Source organism: Marmota monax, unplaced genomic scaffold, assembly GCF_021218885.2.
Source record: "Marmota monax isolate L192 unplaced genomic scaffold, Marmota_monax_Labrador192_F-V1.1 WCK01_AAM20220418_F8-fsc00004, whole genome shotgun sequence".
In the NCBI taxonomy this organism is placed as follows: Eukaryota; Metazoa; Chordata; class Mammalia; order Rodentia; family Sciuridae; genus Marmota; species Marmota monax.
Window position 1 is genome coordinate 12,448,063 of NW_026692881.1, and position 20,173 is coordinate 12,468,235.

Below are 20,173 nucleotides of genomic sequence, written 5' to 3' on the forward strand. Positions count from 1 at the left end.
AGATGCTTCAAGAAATCAAACACATGCTAGAAAGTGGGTGGGCAAAATCTTTACTTCTACCAGAATTTGGCTAGCAAGCATGCCTGGGCTGGCAGTCCGCCTGCTTATTTGTCTAACTCAAGGCGGGGATGCCCTTCACTCTGGAGGAGCTCGGGTTATAATCTATGGGATTGGCTGATTTTAGAATTGGGGAAGGACTACTGTAATTAGACCCAATTAAGGCCGAATACTATATTTTGAAAATGGACTACCAGACTCTTTATTTCTCACACTCTCTCCCTTGGCCCCCAGTGATAGAAAGACTTGTCATCACTACTCAGTCTGTGTGGTCCCTGCTTGTTCACCATTGGGTATATGGAATGTTCCTTAAACTGTCAAGTCATGCTGTGCCATATTAAACATTGGACACAGTATATGATCCTTCCTGACTCCTACACCTGATGTTAGGTTTCACAAAGAGATCTAAGGAAATTTTAATGTTCTTGCTTGGTTATTACACTACAGACAAACTGCATGCACAGTGAATATAATTTCTTGCTTATACTAATGCAAGGATTTCCTAGCTTTGATCAGTTTGTTGCTCAATTACTTTCATTTTTCTCACAAATTATCTCCTTCATCTGTTTGGTTCTAAAATGAAATATTAGCTTATTTTGTGATGATCAGATTACAGTTTTTTTTTAAACTGAAACGTACCATTCATCAATCCTAAATCAGTTTTGCATATGGCTACTCAGTAAATAATTGAATTTCTAAAATTCCTGTAATTATTCCCCTATAAAGGCCATATCATCAAATCATCTCCTACTTTTTCTCTAAAATTATTTTTTAACCTTTTATTGAAGAAAAATTCAAACATGTAAATTAGAATAATAAAACAAACTCCCATGTACTTATCACCCAAATTCAGCAGTTATTAATTTATCCATAATCTGGTTAAATCTATACCTCACCCACTTCTCCTTTTGTAAAGCTAATTCAGATTTCATCTGTATATGTTTCAGTATATATATATCTCCAAAAGATAGGGCTTTTAAAAAAATTATAGCCCTAATAACATTATCACACCTTAAAAATGAAGTTTTTGATTTTATAAAATATTTTGTCAGCATTTAAATTTCTTTGATTTTCTTCAAATTTCTTTTAAGCTGGTTTGAATCCAAATTTCAAGGTTGGGATATTGAATTTAGTTGGTATCTTCTTGAATCTCTTTTTAACTATAGGTTCCTCATTCTCAGTTTTCTTCCCTATAGTTTATTTGCTCAGTAAATTAAGTTGATGTGTCTTCTACAGTTGAGATTTACTGAGTGTGTTTCTATACTGTCTTTTAACATATTCATCTCTGCCCTGTATTATTTCCTACAAAATGGTAGTTAGGTTTAGAAACTTTCTTTCTGTTTTTTGTTTTTTTTTTTCAAAACAACTTCAGAGGGTATGTGTATGCTTCCATCAGAAAGCACATAATAAATATTTGGACCTCCTTTGTGATATGAACAGTCATTGGTGATTGTTACTTAAATTTAGTACTTTATTAGGTGTTTGCAAAATGACAATCCTCAAATTTACGAATTTTATTCTTTCATTATCTGGAATACTTTAAAGTGAACCATTTAGTTCTTGCAGTACAGTTGGGGCAGCCAAGGCAGGTGGAATGTTGGTATTTCCTCGCCTCATATTTACTTGTTTTGAGAATAAAGAATTAGTTGCAAAGGTGAACAGTGATTTCTACATAGTATTATATTAACATGTGGGTATCAAGGTATCTGATGTATTCCAAATCATTGCTTATTATTTTAATTTTGGCTTATGTATTTACTACTTTGCCTAGTGGGGATCACTTGAGGTTGGTTCTTGAGTCTTTTTGATATGTATGACCCTAGTTGTTTTAAATAGTGTCCCTTTGTGTCTTGTATAACAAAATATTTCAATCTCATCTTATATATTTCCTGCTTCAGATTTGGAATCAGTCATTTTCCCAAAGAGCCCTGGTTCATTTTAGTGGAAAACAGTAGCGAGAAATCACAATCTTGGTGCTAGAGTAGATAGTAATTAATCAGTAAAAACCTATAGGGGATGAGGGAATGAGCCATGTGGATATTTGAGAGAACAGTATTCCAGGCAGAAGGAATAGCAGGTACAAAGGGTCCCAAGCTGGAGCAATAGGAAGGAAAGTCAGATAGGGCCTAGTAGGATTTTGAATTTTCTTATAGTGAGTTGTAGCCATTGGAGAGTTTCAAGCAAAGGAGTAGCATATCTTTTGTTTTATTTTGTTTTATCTAAATCATTATGGATGCTGAATCAAGAATAGACTGAGGTGTTAAGAGCAGAATGTGAAAGACCAGTAAAAAGCAATGAGATGATGAGGCTTGAATCAATGTGGTAGCAGTAGAGGTAATGAGAAGAGGTGAGGTTCTGGATATATTTTGAAGGTAGAAACAACAGAATTTGCTAAAGGATTAGACTTGGGTTGTGAGAAAAAAGGATTCAAATCAACTCCAAGGTTTATGGCCTAAGATAAATGAATTTATAAAACATCATGACAATACAAGTGGCATCTCTCTGTGGGTCAGTGCAGTGTTTGTGTGCATGTGGGGGTGGGCAAATATTCACAGAGAACTACGCAGTTTAATCTGTATCTGTATAGTTGAAGTGACCAGGTAGGCAAGAAGAGTGAATTCTGAGCAGAGGGAACAGTAGCTTATATACATGCAGAGTTCTGAAAAGATAATAGGTTCTAGAATTGTAGTTTTTGGAGTACAGAAGCCTGTGTTTGGAAATGGTTCAAGAGAGTAGAGAGACTCCTTACATGTTCCATGGTAAGAATTTGAATTTTTTAAATACATGACAAGGAGAGTAGGATTTTTAAAAAGTCTGGGAATGACATTGTTAGAAATATCACCTGGGTGTATACAACTAGAAAAATGAAAAGTTATACTCCATTTATGTATGATGTATCAAAATGCATTCTAATGTCATATATAACTAATTAGAACAAATTTAAAAAAAGGATCATCTGGGTAGTTGTGTGGAAAATAGTTTAAAGGAAATAAGATTGACAACCTAAACCTATTGATACTACTGAAAGGTAACTAGGAAACAAGTCTGAAGCATGTAGTGTTGTGGATAAACACAAGTGTACTGAAGTCAGACTAACTTGGGTTTGAATACCTGCCTACTACTTATTAGCTGTGTGAATTTGGCCAAGCTACTTAATCTTTCTGAGTTATGTTTCCCCATCTGTAAATTGAAGATAATAATAGTACCTAACTCATTTGGTTAATCTGATGATAAATGAGTATGTGTTAAAAATCTGTTCTTTTTAAATTTTAGTTTTAAGTATTATTTTTATTTTACTGATTGATCGGCCATTAGGAAAGTTATAGCTTGACTATTGGTACAATCACTTGGGGGATGCTATTTAGCATGGATGGAATTTTATAGGCCTGAAATGTTTTATAGACTGAATCAGTTAGGGACCAACAGGAAACAGGAGATATCTTCAAAATAAGATAGGTCAAGCAGAATTTTGAACAAAAGGACTATTTAAAAAGATAGGGGAACCATATTCCATTGTGTAGGGGAACCATGAAACATGTAGAAATGGAGTGGGGACGTTGCTAGTAGCAGCTTAGATATTGCCATCACTAGGCTTAAAGGACAAGAGGAGGAACAATTACCAGATCTTGAGGGAAAGGATTAAATAAAGTCAGGAGCTTTGAGAGTGGCAGATGTCTTCCATGGAGGGGCTTAGCCAATTCAAGGTGATCTAATAAGAGTAAAGAACCTAGCCTTCTTGTCCCCTACTCTCCATCTCCTGCCAAACTCCCCACTGGCTGAAAACTAGAAATCAGAGGAGATGGGAAACCTATGTATGATCCAGAGATAAGTCTTCTGGTGTGGAGAGCAAATAGAAGGGAGGAGAGTAGATCTGGAGAGGCAAACCAAAATTGTCCAGTACAAAGACTGTCATGATTGCTTTGTTGATTGAAGTCAGCCTGCAGCTAGACTTTGGAGATTTAAGGGGCAAAGTTGTACTCACATTGGGGTAAATCTGTAGAAGAAAACAGATTCTGAGAACTATGAGAGGCAGATTTCTAAAACTCTCCTGATTTTGTGCCCTGAAGCAGCAAAAGCTGCTGAGATTGTGGCTTATCATTATAGTACTGACCCATTTAGATTAAGTAAGATCATAGGGTTCTTGGTCTTATTATTGGAAAGGCACCCAGCTGGGAAAAAAAAATCCTTGCATTAGAGTGAATGAGAGTCTGAGTCATATTAATTAAAGAATAAAACACTTAAAACCTGTTCCCCACTTGGGGATAATAGGACATATTAATTAGAGGAGATCATTGTAGTAAACCAGGCAAAGATGAGGAGAGTATGTACTATGGCAGAAGTCTTGGAAATGGAGAGGAGGAGATGGATTTGAAAGATTTTAAGGTGCAGAAGCAACAAGATTTGATAAACAGTATGATGTGAGATAGGGAAGGGTTCTAGGAGAGCCCTGAGGTTGCTAGGTTGTGTAACTAGGAGATTGGTGGTGCCATTAACTCATGTAGGGGAGCAGATTCAGAAGTAAAGATAAAAGGTTCAATTTGGATACTGAGTTTGAACTCCTTGTAGGATATTCTAGAGATGATGATGCCTCCAAAACAATATGGATCTGGATGGAGCTCATATGAGTGGACTGAGCAGGAATGTAAAAGCATAAATAGGAATTATGATCTAGGTAGAATAAGTGAAGTAAGAAAAGCAGTCTAGGGAAGTTGTAGAAATACCAAAATTTATAAGGCAAACCAGTTCACTGAGAAGGAGCAATCATATGAACCTTTTATCTTTATAAACAAACAATTGGAGGAAGAAAACCAGATATGTGTTGGTTTCTGGAAAATAAGGATAGAGGAAATGTCAAGAAAGAAAGAACAACAACAGTGATTCTTGCTAATCAAGATCAAAAAAGATGATACACAAAAATTAACCTTTAGTTAGAGATCAGTGATGATCTTAGAAAGGGCGGTTTCATTAGAGTGCTGAATGAGGAAATAGAATGCAATGGAATGAGAAATGAATGGAGGCAATGAAGGGAAGGCAAACCGTAGACTATGGTTTAAATAGGTTGTGAAGGACAGAGAGGCATAGACTGATGGAATGCATTTACTGATTTTTTAAAAATTCTTTTAAATTTTAAAAATTATAGTAAAATACATATAATACAAAATTTTCCCTATTAATTTTTTTTTACTATATATTTGTGCAACCAATCTCCAGAACATTTTCATCTTGCAAAACTGAAACTTTTTAAGAATGATAATTATTTAATTATTTTATATACTAGGGGGAAGAATCAATATAGTGAAAGAGGTTGAAGGTATAAAAAAATGAAATTTCTAACATTCTAAGAACTTACAAAAGACCATTTCATCGTGAAAATAAAGACAAATATCTTTAGGTAACCCTTTCTTTTTTTACATATTTTTTAGTGTTGACGGACCTTTATTTTATTCATTTATTTATATGTGGTGCTGAGAATCGAACCCAGTGCTTCACATATGTGAGGCAAGCACTCTACCACTGAGCCACAACCCCAGCCCCTAGGTAACCTTTCTAACAACTCCTTTCATCTTCCTTGAGTGCAGTTTTTATTTTCTACAATAAAATTGATGATTATAATAATCGTTTGTTCAGAAACAAGATTTATTTTTTAAGACAAATTCTCAGATTTTTAAACAAACTCACACAGACCCACATATCTTTTGTAATTACTCTCATATGAATGGGAGATAATATATATTTAACAGTAATAGTTTCATGATGGTGTACACTGGACAATCATTAAATTGTAGCATAGAGTATATTACCATAAAAAGCATTGAATTATTTCAGAAAGGTTCATGTAATATGAGTTGGCACTAAAACCATATTTCTATTACTGTATATTCAATTCAGATGAACTTTAATTTCTTTATGAAGTACTAGTTATTATAATCAGATTTTACCTTTCCTGGTTGAAACAGAAGTCAGGTACTAGAGCACTTTACTTTTGATTCTCTCTCTCTTTCTTCTGATAAAATAAAATGAGAGTGAAAGAGAATCAGTTTTTTAAGTAATCTTTAGTTGACAGTTTCCAAGTAGAATATGACAGGAAAGGCTTTTAATTTTAATTTTTTAAATTAATTTTTGTTTGAAATAGGGAGCTGTTGCCATAGTGCCCAAAGTGGGGTAGTCATTGACAGGTTCAAGTAAGTGCCTGACCCCTCATTCACTCTGGATCTTCCCTTAGAACATTCCTTTCTCTTTCTACCTTTGATAATTTGGTTTCCATTCTGTATTGCACAGACTACTTTGTGGGCATGCTGTTTTTTTTTAAATTTCCCCTAAACAATAGTACAAAAGTAGTCATAAACTCATAAAGGTTGTTGATATTTACAAATATCTCATTATATCACATAAAAACAATTTTGCCACCATAGAACAACTATCAAGCCAATATTTATCATTAGATATAGTCTAAACTGGCTCTGGAGAAGGTATTCATTGGATTTTTTATTTAGTATAATTAGTTATTATTGTAAATGCAAAATCCTATAACTATGTGCCATTTAGTGAGGTCAAGAAAGCCTCATATTTATTAAGCATTCAAAATTTACTGAGCACATATGATGTGCCAAGTACTGTGCAAGCTAACAAGATGTTATATTTAAAAAAAAAGAAAAAAGAAAAAAAATCTTTGCCCTTAAAGAATGACCAAAAGTTCAATGGAGAATTTATATTCTGTATAGACTCAAAGGCAATTCTTAGTGGTTAGAAACTTAATGGTTTATATGCAAAAAATAAATAAATAAATAAAAAAGTCATGGTATAGTTAGCTTTAGACACAAATTCTTGTGCTAAAAAGGCAATGTATAAAAAGCATGACCAAGGAATCAGGAAACCATATTTACAGTCCTTCTCATTGCTGTTCATTCACTAATTCAACCATTCATCAAATATTCACTGAATGCTTACACTGGGGGAGAAACTATACTGTGCTGGGAAGCATGGTGGCAAATAATGAAGACTAAATAATGCTGTCTAACCTTGGGTTAGGCTAAGTATCTGAGGTCTCTTACAAACCTCAAATGCTAAGGTTGCAACAGCCTCCTGGAGGGAGAAGCTGCCAAGTAGCCTTGGTGCTTGAGGACTTACTATACTCTCAGAAGGTTAGCTCTTCTCTTGATTTTAAATTAACTTTGAATACACAGTTTAAAAATAATTTGGTCAGTCTTTTATTTGCTTTTGGGTCATTTGGCAAGTTGGGGTGTAGCAATCCATGCTTATTTATAGGTCTTTGGAGGTAAGAAGTCAAAGCTGGGAAAAGGTGAGTGACTTTCATCAAATCATAGCTACACAGAGGTTCCCAGTAAGCAGCTTCCTCTGCAGTCCCATCTGGCTTTCCAGCCAATAACACAGCTTCTGCTGTGGCAGCAATTGCTTGGGTGACTCGTTGCTCTTCTGCTGTAGTGATCCTTGAAAAGGATTGTTCATCATGAGACCAGACATGATCAGCTTTATGGCGCAGGAAGAACTGTTCTTGCCTCTCACAGGTTTTCCAGTTGGTATTAAGGTAACAAGTTTCTTGTTATCTGGCTTCATAATTGCAATACATAAGTCGCTTTTTTGTTTGCAACCAATATGACTTTTCAAGGGAGAAAAATAGATTTTTGTAACAGAGAGGGAGAGAGAGACATGGAAGGAGAGAAAGAAAGAAGGAAGAAGGGAGAGAGGGATAGAGACATGTTGCTTCAAGAATTGAAAAAGTTACAACCCAGGGAAGCCTTCGAGTAACTTTAGGTAAATGAGCTGCTGGACTCCTCAGCCAATCTGTCCTTTCTCATCTATGAAAAAGACATAGTTTGAGGTTGAGGTTCCTTCCGAAACGGGGCTGGCTAACTTAGCCCCTCCCACAAGCCCAAGGGTCTGTTATATCTCTGATCCTTGAGTACCTCTCTCACTGAGACGGACCACAGCAAGCAGAGGCTGGAAAAACAAAACACAAAAACACAAAAAAACCAAAACAAGGAAAGAGGAAGAAAACAGAAGCTGCTACTTATGGAAGATATAAAGGGTAAGGCTCAAACTGATTTGATCTGAATCCTTAGGGGAAAAAAAAAATCCCCTACCAAAGCAAATACTTGAAAGAGCAAGAAGTAAAAAGTCCCATTTGAACTTTCCCACCTTCTTCCTTTTGAGAGGAGGCAAAGAAAGAACTTTCGGAAACTTTTTAGGAAGCAGAGCTCCTGGATGTCGTCAAGGGTAGCTCTTGAGCAAGCTGGAAGAGCTCATGAATATTAATTATCAATTTGTATGCAGATCTGGTGTTTTAGAGGCAAACGACATTTTTCAGCACTCTTGCCAGTTAAGAGACAGCTGCTTCATCTGCAGTCTGGAGTCATCTAGCCTCAGTCCTCTCTGTGTTTGCTTGAAGATGCTGGGCTTTGTGTGTAGATTTGTTTTGTTCTCAAATTTCCTGTGTATTTTCCTGTTGTGAAACTAGCAAAGCCTTCTCTGCTGGAAGTTAGGCAAGTTAATGTAGCAAGAGGCTGTCACAACAGGACCCCAGAGTATGTCTTGCAAAAGGTTGAAAATGTCTTGAGATGTGTGGGAGAGTGTGCATGTCGGTGGTTAGGGGTGGGGAGGGGCGGAGGACATGGTAAGAGTTCTGTGTTAAAGTAGCAGGTCTTATCTGACTGATGACATTTAGAAGTTGTCAGAAAACTACAAGAGCAGCCTGGTTTCACGAATGGTGTGCAGTCTCTGTCTTTTTCCTCTTTTGGGCATTTTCTGCCAGGACGGAGAGCCAGCTGCTTGCCAGCTCTTGGGAGTCAGGAAGAATTTCTGCAACACTGAGGGAATGTAGGGTCGCAAATCTGCTTCATCATCTTTAACTTCTAATATCCTCACATGCTTTTATCACAAAGAACACAGAGGAATAGGATGAGTAATCACTGGACTTCTTAATGATTATGATAGCTGTTAAAATTTAATAAATCTTTATGCAGTGCTGGAAACTATTCTAAGCTTATTATGTATGCTTGTTCTTCACATCAACCATATAAGGTAAGTGCTATCATTGTCATCCCCATTTTCCAGATGACAAAGTTGAGGGACTGAGAGGTTAACGTGTTTTGGGATAACATAGTTATAAAGTGACGAATGTGGACTCAGGCAGACAGGCAGGGCCTGAGGGCTTGTCCACTTTCCCATACTGTTCTGCTGGGAAGGCACTCTCTGGTGCATGACGCTGCAGATTCTGGTTTTGAAAATCCCTAGAGCTATTGGGGAAATGATACTGATGAAATGTCAAGTCCGTGAAGGAAGTTGTACTTTGCAATCAAATTCACATACTTTTTCTCATTTGGTGTTTATTGCCATTCTTATTGTAGAGAAGCAAGTATTTGTTACTATGGCCTTTTAAAAAAGGGAGAAACTAAGGCTGCAAGGAGTTAGGTGACATGAATCATGAAGCTAACTGTCAAAAGTCCACACCAGACCAGAAATCCCCCGCTTCTGGTTTCTCTTCCAACCTGCAGAGTGAGCCCAGTCATCTCTGAACTCCTGTCTCCACCCCCAGCTAGTCCTCATTGAGCCACTTTCAGTTCCTCAAGGAAACTGCCCCTTTCCTCCTTCTCAGACTGTTGCAAGGTACTTTTTTCTTCTTTGATCTGAACCTCTTTTTCCTCTTATTTTGGAGCCTGTGTTTTAATCCTTACTCCACCATTTACTGTGAGCCTCAGTTTACTCATCTGTAAAATGAGGAGAATAATAATGTCTGCCTCTATAGGGTTGTTGTGAGGATTGAATGAGGCCATGCAAGGTTTTTAGAATTGGCCTGATGTATAGTACATGCTCAATAAATATTAGCTGTTGCCATTATTCCTTCAAGTCTCAAGCATTACTCTCTCCTTTAAGCCTTCTCCAACTCTTTGAACCTAGATCACTACCCAGTTTGACTGTTTCTATAATACCTCACTCTTTATGTCTAAGGCAGCCCCTCATTATACTTATTTTTTTGTTATTGCCCTCTGTATCACATTCCCTCCTCCACAGTGTATAATTTTATTATTCATCTTTGGATACATAGTGTCTAGTGAGTTATTTTCAGTCTCCAAACTCATGGCAAGATTGTTGTCATTGTGGGCAGGATTGTAGGAGAGAGGTCTGTTATGACAAAGACACTGGAGGCAGCTATTGAGGGTGCCCATGTAGCTGTCCTGAAGGGCCTTGTATCAGAATCCATCTAGAAAGTGGACAGATGCTGAATTGTCTACATGTGTCCTATTGGTACACAACATTCAATGGCCAGTGGTTGGAGTGGCAAATCTCCAGACTTCTCTATGAGGTCCACAGCTGACCTTTGATATTCTTGTTGTGTCAGCTTGGTGGCCACATTTACCAGCCCTCAGGACAGATTTTTGAAATTGATGTCTGTCTCAGAAAAAATGCGAAGTGTTTTTTCAGAGGGTGGTACACACCAGGCTCTTATACAAGTCCAGAAAGTCATTGCCAGCCAGTCGCACCTTGAGCTCTTTAATGGGCACTCAATAAGGATCTAATAAACTACATTATTATTTTAGCTAATATTCACTTTTGAGTTAGGAGGCCAGTTTAAAAGGGGACCTTTGAGTTTGTAATAGGGCTTCTTCCCTGCTGGTGCATACAACTCTTCTACACCTAGACATCCCTCTAGGTAAATATTCTGAAAAACAAAATGTGACCCTTTTAGGTAGATGATATTATTTGTGAATATACCCCATGCCAGGGCACCAGTTGGCCAGTGAAGCTCTGGCTGGACTTAAACTCTTACTCCCCACTCAGCCAGAGGCTAAACTGGGTATTTCAGATGCCTCATAGCACACCTCTGCTATCTCTGAACAGAACATCTAGTTCCATAAATAGTGGCTCCCCAACCCCACTTTATAACAACCTTGCTAATTGAGACAATGTACTCTGGTAATGAAAGAAAAACAAATACTACAGAAATTGGCTCTGGGTAAATAAGTTTGTTTCCAGTATCCTCCCTTTCCTTTTCCTGGAATAACTTCAAACCAGTCTACAAATATGATTGTGTGTTTACCATTTGTAAGTCCCTATGCCAGCTGCTTGGTGTATAAACAATTTGATCATGATTTAATAGGGAAGGGAGATACATATACATCCAACTCTAATCAAAGCCAGACTCTGTGAAGTGCCAATAATAAACTAACACTGATTATTTATTATGTGCCCAACAGTATAATATTGTATGTTTTGTCTACAGCAATTCTATGGTATTGGTTTCTGCATCTTATGATTATGTAAGCAGGTCACTTGGCCAAGGTTACACAGCTAGTAGTAGGTAGAGTGTGAATTTTGATCCAAGTGGTTAGTCTGCAAAGCCTGGGTTCCTGTTTTACCTCTCTAAAAGTCATAAATGAAGCCTAAAGATTGCACCATGAGAAACAGAATTCCAGAAAAACCTCTCAAGAGTGGGACACTTCATTTGGACCTAGAATAATGAGTAGAGTCTGGTGCCCTCAACAGGCTGCCCCACTCCCAGCAATGCTTAAAGAATTCTCTTACCAAAACTGCAACCTAGAAAGAAGAGTAAAGTCTCCTTTCCAAGTTGTGAGCAAACGTCTTTTCTGGAGATTTGAAGGCAGAAGTCCAGATGTTTAGCCTTGACCATGAATTTGGAATTATTAGTCATGTAATCAAATACACCTTTACAAAGTAATTGGCTGCACATTAAATGATTTCCTTAATCATGATTTTCTTGCATGTTAATGAGGGTCATCTGAAACAGTTTTTACAAGTGATTATGATTGGCATTGTTTTTACTTGGCCAAACCACATTTTCAGTGTTTTCTCCCATGTGTTGTCTTTTTGTTTGCTTATCCACCCTCCATAACTAGTACTTGCATGCAAAGACAGTAGTGTTTAATCCCACATGCTGTGTTTAGATGTGTTGGACTTGGCTTATGTAGACTGAAGGTGAGGGCTGGGGAAAATCACATAAAATTTATTCTTTGAAACATTTTGGAGGGAGACCAAAATCAAGGGCAGGCCCTATAGTGAAGAATCATCAAACATTTTGATGGTTTGATGGAAGTGCAGAGGAGTGGAGGCACTAGCTTTGTCTTGGTGATTGTAACTGTGTGTTTATCAAACTTTAACATGCATGTATAATCATTGGAGATCTTAAAATGTAAAACCTGATCCAGAAGAATTTGGCTTAGGACCAGAGATTCTGCATTTCTAGCAAACTCCCAGGTGATGATAGTGCTAACCTCCGAAGGCCACACTTTGACTAGCAATGTTATTGGGTCATTGTATACCTTAGTCTTAGGGTTTATTTTGGCAGTAACTGATCAAGCCCTCCCTGCCCCTCATCCCCTATTAGAGCTACATATATATATATATATATATATATATATATATGTAGCTCTAATAGGCTAATATATAATAGCTCTAATATATATATATATATATATATATATATATATATATATATATATATATTTTTAGAGAGAGAGAGAGAGAATTTTAATATTTATTTTTTAGTTTTCGGCGGACACAACATCTTTGTTTGTATGTGGGGCTGAGGATTGAACCCGGGCCGCACGCATGCCAGGCGAGCACGCTATCACTTGTGCCACATCCCCAGCCCTCGGAGCTACTTCTTTGAGTTAACCAATCAACTATGCAATTGGAAGATTGCATAGTTGATTGGTTAACTCAACTAATGGGAAGCCTAGCTCCTGTGTTCCCTCAGCTAATATATGCACTGGGACAAGAAATCAAGTCTCCCATTTTTGCCATATCCTAGAAGCAAGTCTGAATCTTCAGTATGCAAACTATTATTGAACCAAAAGAACTTGTTGGATTTCCTAAATATTTCCACGTTCTCCCCATGGTCTTAAGATTCCCTAAGCTTCTCTTTTTCTCTGCCTCCCACTTGAGAAATACTGGAGCAGAATATGTGGGTGTTGCAGTCCTAAGGAGCTGGGGTCTCGGGGTTCTGAAATTGGGAATAGTGTGCTTGGGGCATATTCTGCTCCTACAGAATCAAGGTGGGAATAATTGTAGGTGCTAAGGTAGGAAAGTTAGTGCAGAGAGGATTGCTGGAATGTTCTTCAGGTTTGCAAAATTGAGGGAATTGTAAGAAGAAAAGAAGTTGTTAAAGAAACCAGGGGAGAAGTTGTCTTACAGGCATATAAATTGCAGTTTCTGTGCTTGAATATCAAAGTGACTTTAGAGAACTGGGAACAATGAGAGGACATGCTCTCCAAAAAGAGGTATTTTCTTTTCTAAAATTTAATTTCATTCAAGTAAAAGATTTTTGATATAGACAAATGCTTGTTGAAAGGAGAAAATAAAACATAGTTCTTAAAATCTAGTAACTAATAAATGTTAATGACATTTCAAAACCAAATCCATGAGCAGTGCATTTGAAATATGATACAAGAAAGAATAAAGATTTGTGAAAGGATTTAAGCAATTATTTTTTTGTAGTCCATATTCAAGTAATAATTTCATTTAAAAGTCTACAGGTATTTCCTTTTGATTCATAGGAAGGATGTGAACAATTCCTTTGTGTCCACAAGAATGTAAGTAATAAAACACATGCCCATTAAAGAAAACATGATAGTATAGAATAGGGAAGAGAAGAAAAACAATGCCTCATGATTTTTTGGTATATTTCTTTGAAGTATCTTTTTACTATGCCTGGGTTGTTTCTCTTGTGTAACATTTACTTGAATAGGACCTTGAAAAATTATGAGATGGCACCATGATCATTAGGCTATATATACACTTTTAAAGCTTGGCTTTTAGAGTAGTAGTGAATCTGCAGTATTTTCCATTTTATAGCACAGTCTTTGTTAGTATAATTTTTACAGTTGCAGTTTGTTTAACAATTCCCCTGTTATTGAACCATTCAGGTTTTTTTCCATTTCTAATAAATGTCTTTGGGCAGGAACTTTTTCCTTATGTAGGGGTGCACTCTGAGGATAGAATCCTGTTAGTAGAATTGTTGGTTTAAAACTTATAAATATATTCTATTGTTCTTGGTCAGGCTTGCCAAGTTACATTCCTAAGGGGTAGATGGACCCTTCAAGCTCCCACAGGTAGTTTCTGTTTTGCTGCATCCCTTACAGCTTTGGTGATGTTTAAAAAAAATCAGTCTTATCCACTCTTATATTTTAGCTTGTATTTCTTGGGTTACTCTGCATTTGATAGTTTTTACATAATAGGCTTCATCTTTTATATTCTCTTTGCATCCTTTGCCTGTTTATTACTTATTTGGATTTTATGTTTTTAAATCAATTCATATGAATGCTTCATCACATAAAATATTCAACTTTTTCTGCCATATTTGCAGTAGTTTTTATAAGCATGTTCTTAGTGTTTTTATAAGGAGAATAACAATTACGAATAGGTGCAACACATTTTTAAATGCAGTTGAATAGTTTTCTAAGTAGTTCGATATTGTATTCTGTTGTCTCTAAGCCATAATAACATTTTAAGTTCTAAATGATTTTTATTTTTTTAAACTGTTATTATTTATTTTTCATTGTATTTTGTAACTATGGGGATTTATATTTGTAATTTCTGAGGTTTCTTTGTAACTAAGCATGTGGTAAATTTTTATAAAACTTCTATGAATATTTGTAAGTAGATAAGTTTTTAAGATCTAAAATTGGATATATATTAATCAATTAAATCTTCTCAATTATGTTATAATCCATTCCCAACTATTATTTTGTCCTATGTGAAATTATAGTACATATGCATTCGTTTTTAGATGCTTTATAGATACCTATGAGAATTTTGGTTCTAGGAGAAGAAAGATGTGAACATTTTTTTTTATTGTGGCTCATTAAAAGAGAAGGGTGGGCAATAGAGGCTTGAGAATATGTCAGGAAGGTAAAGTAAATACAGAGAAGTAATTCAGTAGTGTCTCGGGAAATATAAGGGAAGGTGAGGTGACAGTCTCAAATGACATCTTAGGGATCTGATCCTGGAGTGACTACATAATTTAAGGTAGTATAGAATAGATGTGTGTGAAAATTACTAAATCTTTCCCTTCCAAATGACCATGACAAGCCCTAGAAGGCCAGAACCAGGAGTTGGGTCTGATTAGCAGGATCTAGAAGATGGGAACCAGAATTTCTGAGCCATTAAATCAGAATAGTATTGCTGAGACATGTGAACAAAAATACATTTGAAGAGTTTCATCATCAAAATAATTTTTTAGGTATTGTACTGAAAAGGCAGAGAAGGGAAGACTACTAGAGAGTTTCCAGTAAAAAAGGGTGAGCGAATAGAGATTAATAATTTAGCATTCATATGTACTAATTTAAGCTGTAGAAAAGATTGATTTTTTTTTTGTTTAATCTCTTCTTTTTATTGTTTTATTTTGGTACACTTAGAAATAACCATAAAAGTTTTTTTAAATAGATTTACTTTCTTTTTTTTCCTTTTTCTTTCTGTTTTGTTTTGTTTTGGTACTGGGGATTGAACCCAGGGGTGCTTTACCACTGAGCTACAACCCCAGGCCTTTCTTTATATTTTTTATTTTGAGACAGGGTATCACTAAGCTGCTTAAGGCCTTGCTAATTTGCTGAGGCTGATCTTGGACCTGAGATCCTCCTGCTTCAGCCTCTGGGATATAATCACCGTGACTGGAACTGTCACTAGCACACGCACTCTCTCTCTCTTTTTCTTAACTTATCTAGTAACTGGTAAGGTGGAAGAGTATGGCAAAAGGAAGCAGCTTACATGGTGATCAGGGAACAGAAAATCTCTGCACTCTGCAGATACAAAATAAATACCCAATAGTCATGCTCCCAATGAACCACTTCCTCCAGCCATACTTGACTTGCCTTCAGTTACCACTCAGTTAATCCCATCAGGGATTAATTCACTGATTAGGTTAAGGCTATAACCCAATCATTGTTCCTCTGAACCTTCTTGCATTGCCTCACAGGTGAGCTTTTGGGGAAACACCTCAATCCAAACCATAACAGATCCTTTATCCATTTTTAATCAGTTTGATTATTGAATTGTAGTGATTCTCCATATATTCCTTTTTTTCAAATATATGATTTTTAAAAATTTATTTTTAAAAATCATATATTTTAAAAAATATATGAATAAAAATTCATTTTTCATTTTCTTGATGTACAAAAGTTTTTTTCAGAGCAAAATCTTACATTTTTAACATTTTAATGATGTCCTAGTCTCCCCACTCCCTTGGCAGCTTATATTTTTAGTGTCATAGGTAAGAAACCATTGCCTAATCCAAAGTCATGAAGTCATTTATACCTAAGTTTTCTTCATAAAGTTTTATCCACACATTTAGGATTTGGATTCATATTGAGTTAATCTTTATATATGATGTGAGATTGAGGCCTATCTTTTTTTTCCCTTGCATATGAATATTGCATATATCCACACCATTTGTTGAAATTTGGTTCTGGAGCTTGGAGGACTCTGACCAAAATCAAGAGATAATGGGAGTTGGAATTGGAGCATGGAGTCAGTGGTTGAGAGTACAGGCATGGATAAGTCACCCTGGAAACTGTAGAGAATAAAATCAAAAGAGAATGAAAACTGGCATCTAGGAAAAACCAGCATTAATAAAGGAGTAGGAAGAGAAGGAGCTTAAGAGAGAGATTATAAAGATTATTTAGGAAGGTTAAAAAAAAAAAAAACCATGAAGGAAACTCTGCATCTGGTAGCCAAGGGAAAAGTGTGCCTTGAGACCTATACCAAAGCTGCAGAAAAGGTAAGAAGGAGATTGAGAATAGGTGTTGTACACCCGCTCCTGCCCTTTATCTCTGTCCCTCAGTTTAATGTTTCTGGGAATTGGGATGTGTTTTGTGTTTCCTACCTTTTACCTCTTTTCTCCGTTTAGCAAAAAAATAAGAAAAACTCTAATAGTATATTTTACAGTGGAAGAAGTATGGTGATTTGGTTTTGGAATTTGGAGCTCCTTGGTGAGAATAGATTTAGTGAAATACTTAGCTATATCAAAGATGACAAAAGAGGAATTAAGTAGGAACAAAAAACTTAGCATAAAGAGTGAGGTGTTGGAGGGAAATTAATTGGATCAAAGAAGAGTGGATTTGATCATGTTTTAAGGGTAAGAGCGAGGGGAAGGGAGATGAGCCTAATATTCATTCATTCAACATATATTTATCGAACAGAGTATGTGCAAAACACTGTTCTAGGCATTGAGGATATGGTAGAAAACAAACAAAACCCCTTGACTTTGTGGAGCATATATTCTAGGTATAGACAGACAGTAAACAAAAAGGTAAAATGTATAATATGTTAAACATAAGGGTTAGTTTCTCCTAAATAAATAAATAAATCAAGGAAAGAAATGTAGAGGAAAGACCAAGAGGTAAAATCATGTGGCTATTTATAGGAAGAATATTTAAGGCAAAGTGACCAGTAGGCTCAAAATCCTAAAGAGAAATAAGGTGTTTAATGAACAAATAAGGAATCCAGAGTGGTTGGAGTAGAAAGAGTAAGGAGGCAAGAGCTGAGAGGTAGGTTTGGGCTAAACAGATTGTGTGGCATCTTGTGGGCCAGTAGATAGATAGCCTTCAATTTTTATTTATAATGAAATGGAAAACTACTATAGATGTTGAGCAGAGAAGTGACTTTATCAAATTTATGTTTTAATAGGATGGCTGTAGCAGCTGTGTAGAAAGTAGGGGACATGGGAAACAGAGACTAGTGAAAATACTACTGTAATAATACTGATTGAGAAATGAGGTGTCTAGTTCAAAGTGGTAGCAGTGGAAGTGGTGAGAAGCAATTGGATTTTGTGTCTGTTGAAGATACAGCCAATCAAATTTCCTAAGTGAGCTTGAATGGGAAACAAAGAGGAAGGAACTTGACTCCAAGGTTTTGGACCCTCCAAGAAACTGGAAGGATGGAGTTGACTTCAGCTAAGTTCTATAGAAGAACAAATGTGAGTGGGAAGATTAGAATCTCAATTTTGAATATGTTAAATCTGAGATGCCTATATGACATGGAGATGTCAAATAGAGCCAATGGATGTATATGCACAAGTCTGGAAAGCAGGGGAGAACACTGAACTGAAGATATAAATTTGAGTTATCAGATTATGTTTAAACTCAGTGATACTTGATTTAAATGCAACCAGACTAGACAAAGTTTGTCACCAAGGGAATGACTATGGACAGAAAGTATAGACAGAAGTTTCAAGGAGTGAGCTTTGGGATATTCTAACTTCAAAGATTGGGGACAGAAAGAAAAACCATCCAAGAAGATTTGTGTGTATGCCACCCTCAACCCGCACAGGCAATAGAAAAGGGGTTCCCCTCAGTGGAATGGGCTGGCTGAGAAATAAAAGCTAAGAGAAAGAAAACAGCAAAGAAAACCCCAGAGCCCAGAAAGTAGTTTCAAAAGCCAGGGCAGGACAGGCAAGCTGAATCAGATGGATTGAGCTTCTGGCAAAGTGGTGCCCCATGCCTGCTTTATTTATATCAGGAGATATCAAAGGCTTTCTAAAGAATGTTCTCCAAAAAAGGTTGAAGATGGGCTGTTCAGTTCCTAGAGGGTTACGCCCATTTCCAGAGCTACCATGAGGAACCTTCCTAGCAGAGTAAAAGGAAACGTCACGTGCATTGGGTAATCTATTTCTGTGGGAGAACCACAGAAATTTCCCAATGCCCAGCCTCTCTCTCCCTGGCTTCCATGCCAAGAGAAGATCTTCATGCATTTCACAGATGGCTTCCTGCATGTGTATATGAGGGCGTGGGGTGGGGGGGAATTATGTGTGTTGGGACTGGAGAGGGGATAAAATAGAAGAGTATGTAATTCCAGGAGCCAGAAAAGTGTTTTAAGAGGAGGAAGTGGTAAACTGGGTCTGATGCTGCTAATGGGTCAAATAAGGTGAAACTGAGAATTGATTATGGCATTTATCACAGTGGAGGTTAATAGTGACCTTGATAAGATATTTTTGGTGCAGTGTTGAGAGAAAAATTTTCCTGGAGTTGTTTCTATTGCTCTCCCCTCATCGCTTTTCCATTCCCCTCCTCCATCTTAAGGAAGAATCTGTGATATCTAAAGAACAATGTGGTTGAGAGGGAAGAGAGGCATGGTTTTTTAAAGGAAATAAAGAGCTCTGGTGCCAGAAGAAGGGGAAATGGACTCTTGGCAGACAATAACTAATGTTAATTTCAGCTAGAAATGCCCTGTTTCTGTCCTTTATATCCTGTTTATGCCTCTACCATCAACTACATGTGAAATCCTGTAGAACTGCAAATATTTATGGAGAGGTGTGTAACTCCTTGATGCTGACAGACCACCCAGATTATAAACATTTTCTGTGAAAGAAAAGCCAGATAGACCTCCAGTTCATTTGTGAGCATGAATTCTGTATACGATTACAGATGCCCTTTTTCATGAAAGAAGATGATGCTTCTTAGATACATTTCTTCTTTAGGATTACAAATGTTCCCACCTTAGTCAAGAGCTACTACCCACTGGACATTCTTTCATATATCTGCAAATTTTCTGGGTTTCCCTGACTCACTTTTTAATCTTACTGGATTGGTTACATATTTTCTTTCCAAAATCTTGCTTCACTATTGTGCTTCTTTATAGGAAGACTGTCTTTCAGTGGCTTCCAGTGATTAATAAACACCTCCATCCCCATGTTACCCCAGTCCTGATTTACTTTGACTCACCCCAACTCCTTCAGTCAGGTTGGCCAATACACACAAAGGCTTACACATTAGAGCAGGTTGTACTAATGGCTCTTCTATAACTGAGAAATTGGCAATTTGGCCAATTATTTTTTAATATGTTTTATAGTTGTAGATGATCAGAATGCCTTTATTTTATTTGTTTATGTGATGCTGAGGATAGAACCCAGTGCCTCACGCATGCTAGGCAAGCTCTCTGCCACTGAGCTACAGCTACAGCCCAATTTTTAACTATAGTACTTTACCCTAAATATATTTATTGGATTGAACCATTTGAAACCAGTGGTTTTGTGGGTCAAAACTGTCAAGTATTCTCAAGTTCTTATGATTCAGCCTGTTATGTAAAATTCTTCTTAATGTCAAGGACATGATATAAAAAAAATCTCAATTTATATCTAAGATAAATT

The 20,173-nt window shown here is 36.6% G+C and overlaps 1 protein-coding gene across 3 annotated transcripts in view; it reads left to right on the forward strand.

Annotated features, from left to right (window-relative positions):
• Positions 1-20,173, forward strand: part of Entpd1 (ectonucleoside triphosphate diphosphohydrolase 1) — a 141,172-nt gene that overhangs the window by 26,809 nt on the left and 94,190 nt on the right. The window contains exon 1 of one of the 3 annotated variants that reach the window (XM_046450366.2): positions 7,949-8,104. The exons of 1 other annotated variant lie outside the window; for it this stretch is intronic. Coding sequence is in view for 1 of the 2 variants with exons in the window: in XM_046450364.2 (XP_046306320.1) it covers positions 8,089-8,104 (16 nt within the window). In the remaining variant the exon portion in view is untranslated. Of the gene's footprint in view, positions 1-7,948; positions 8,105-20,173 lie in introns of those variants that run through there. One more of the 3 variants, XM_046450364.2, reaches the window with a different exon arrangement.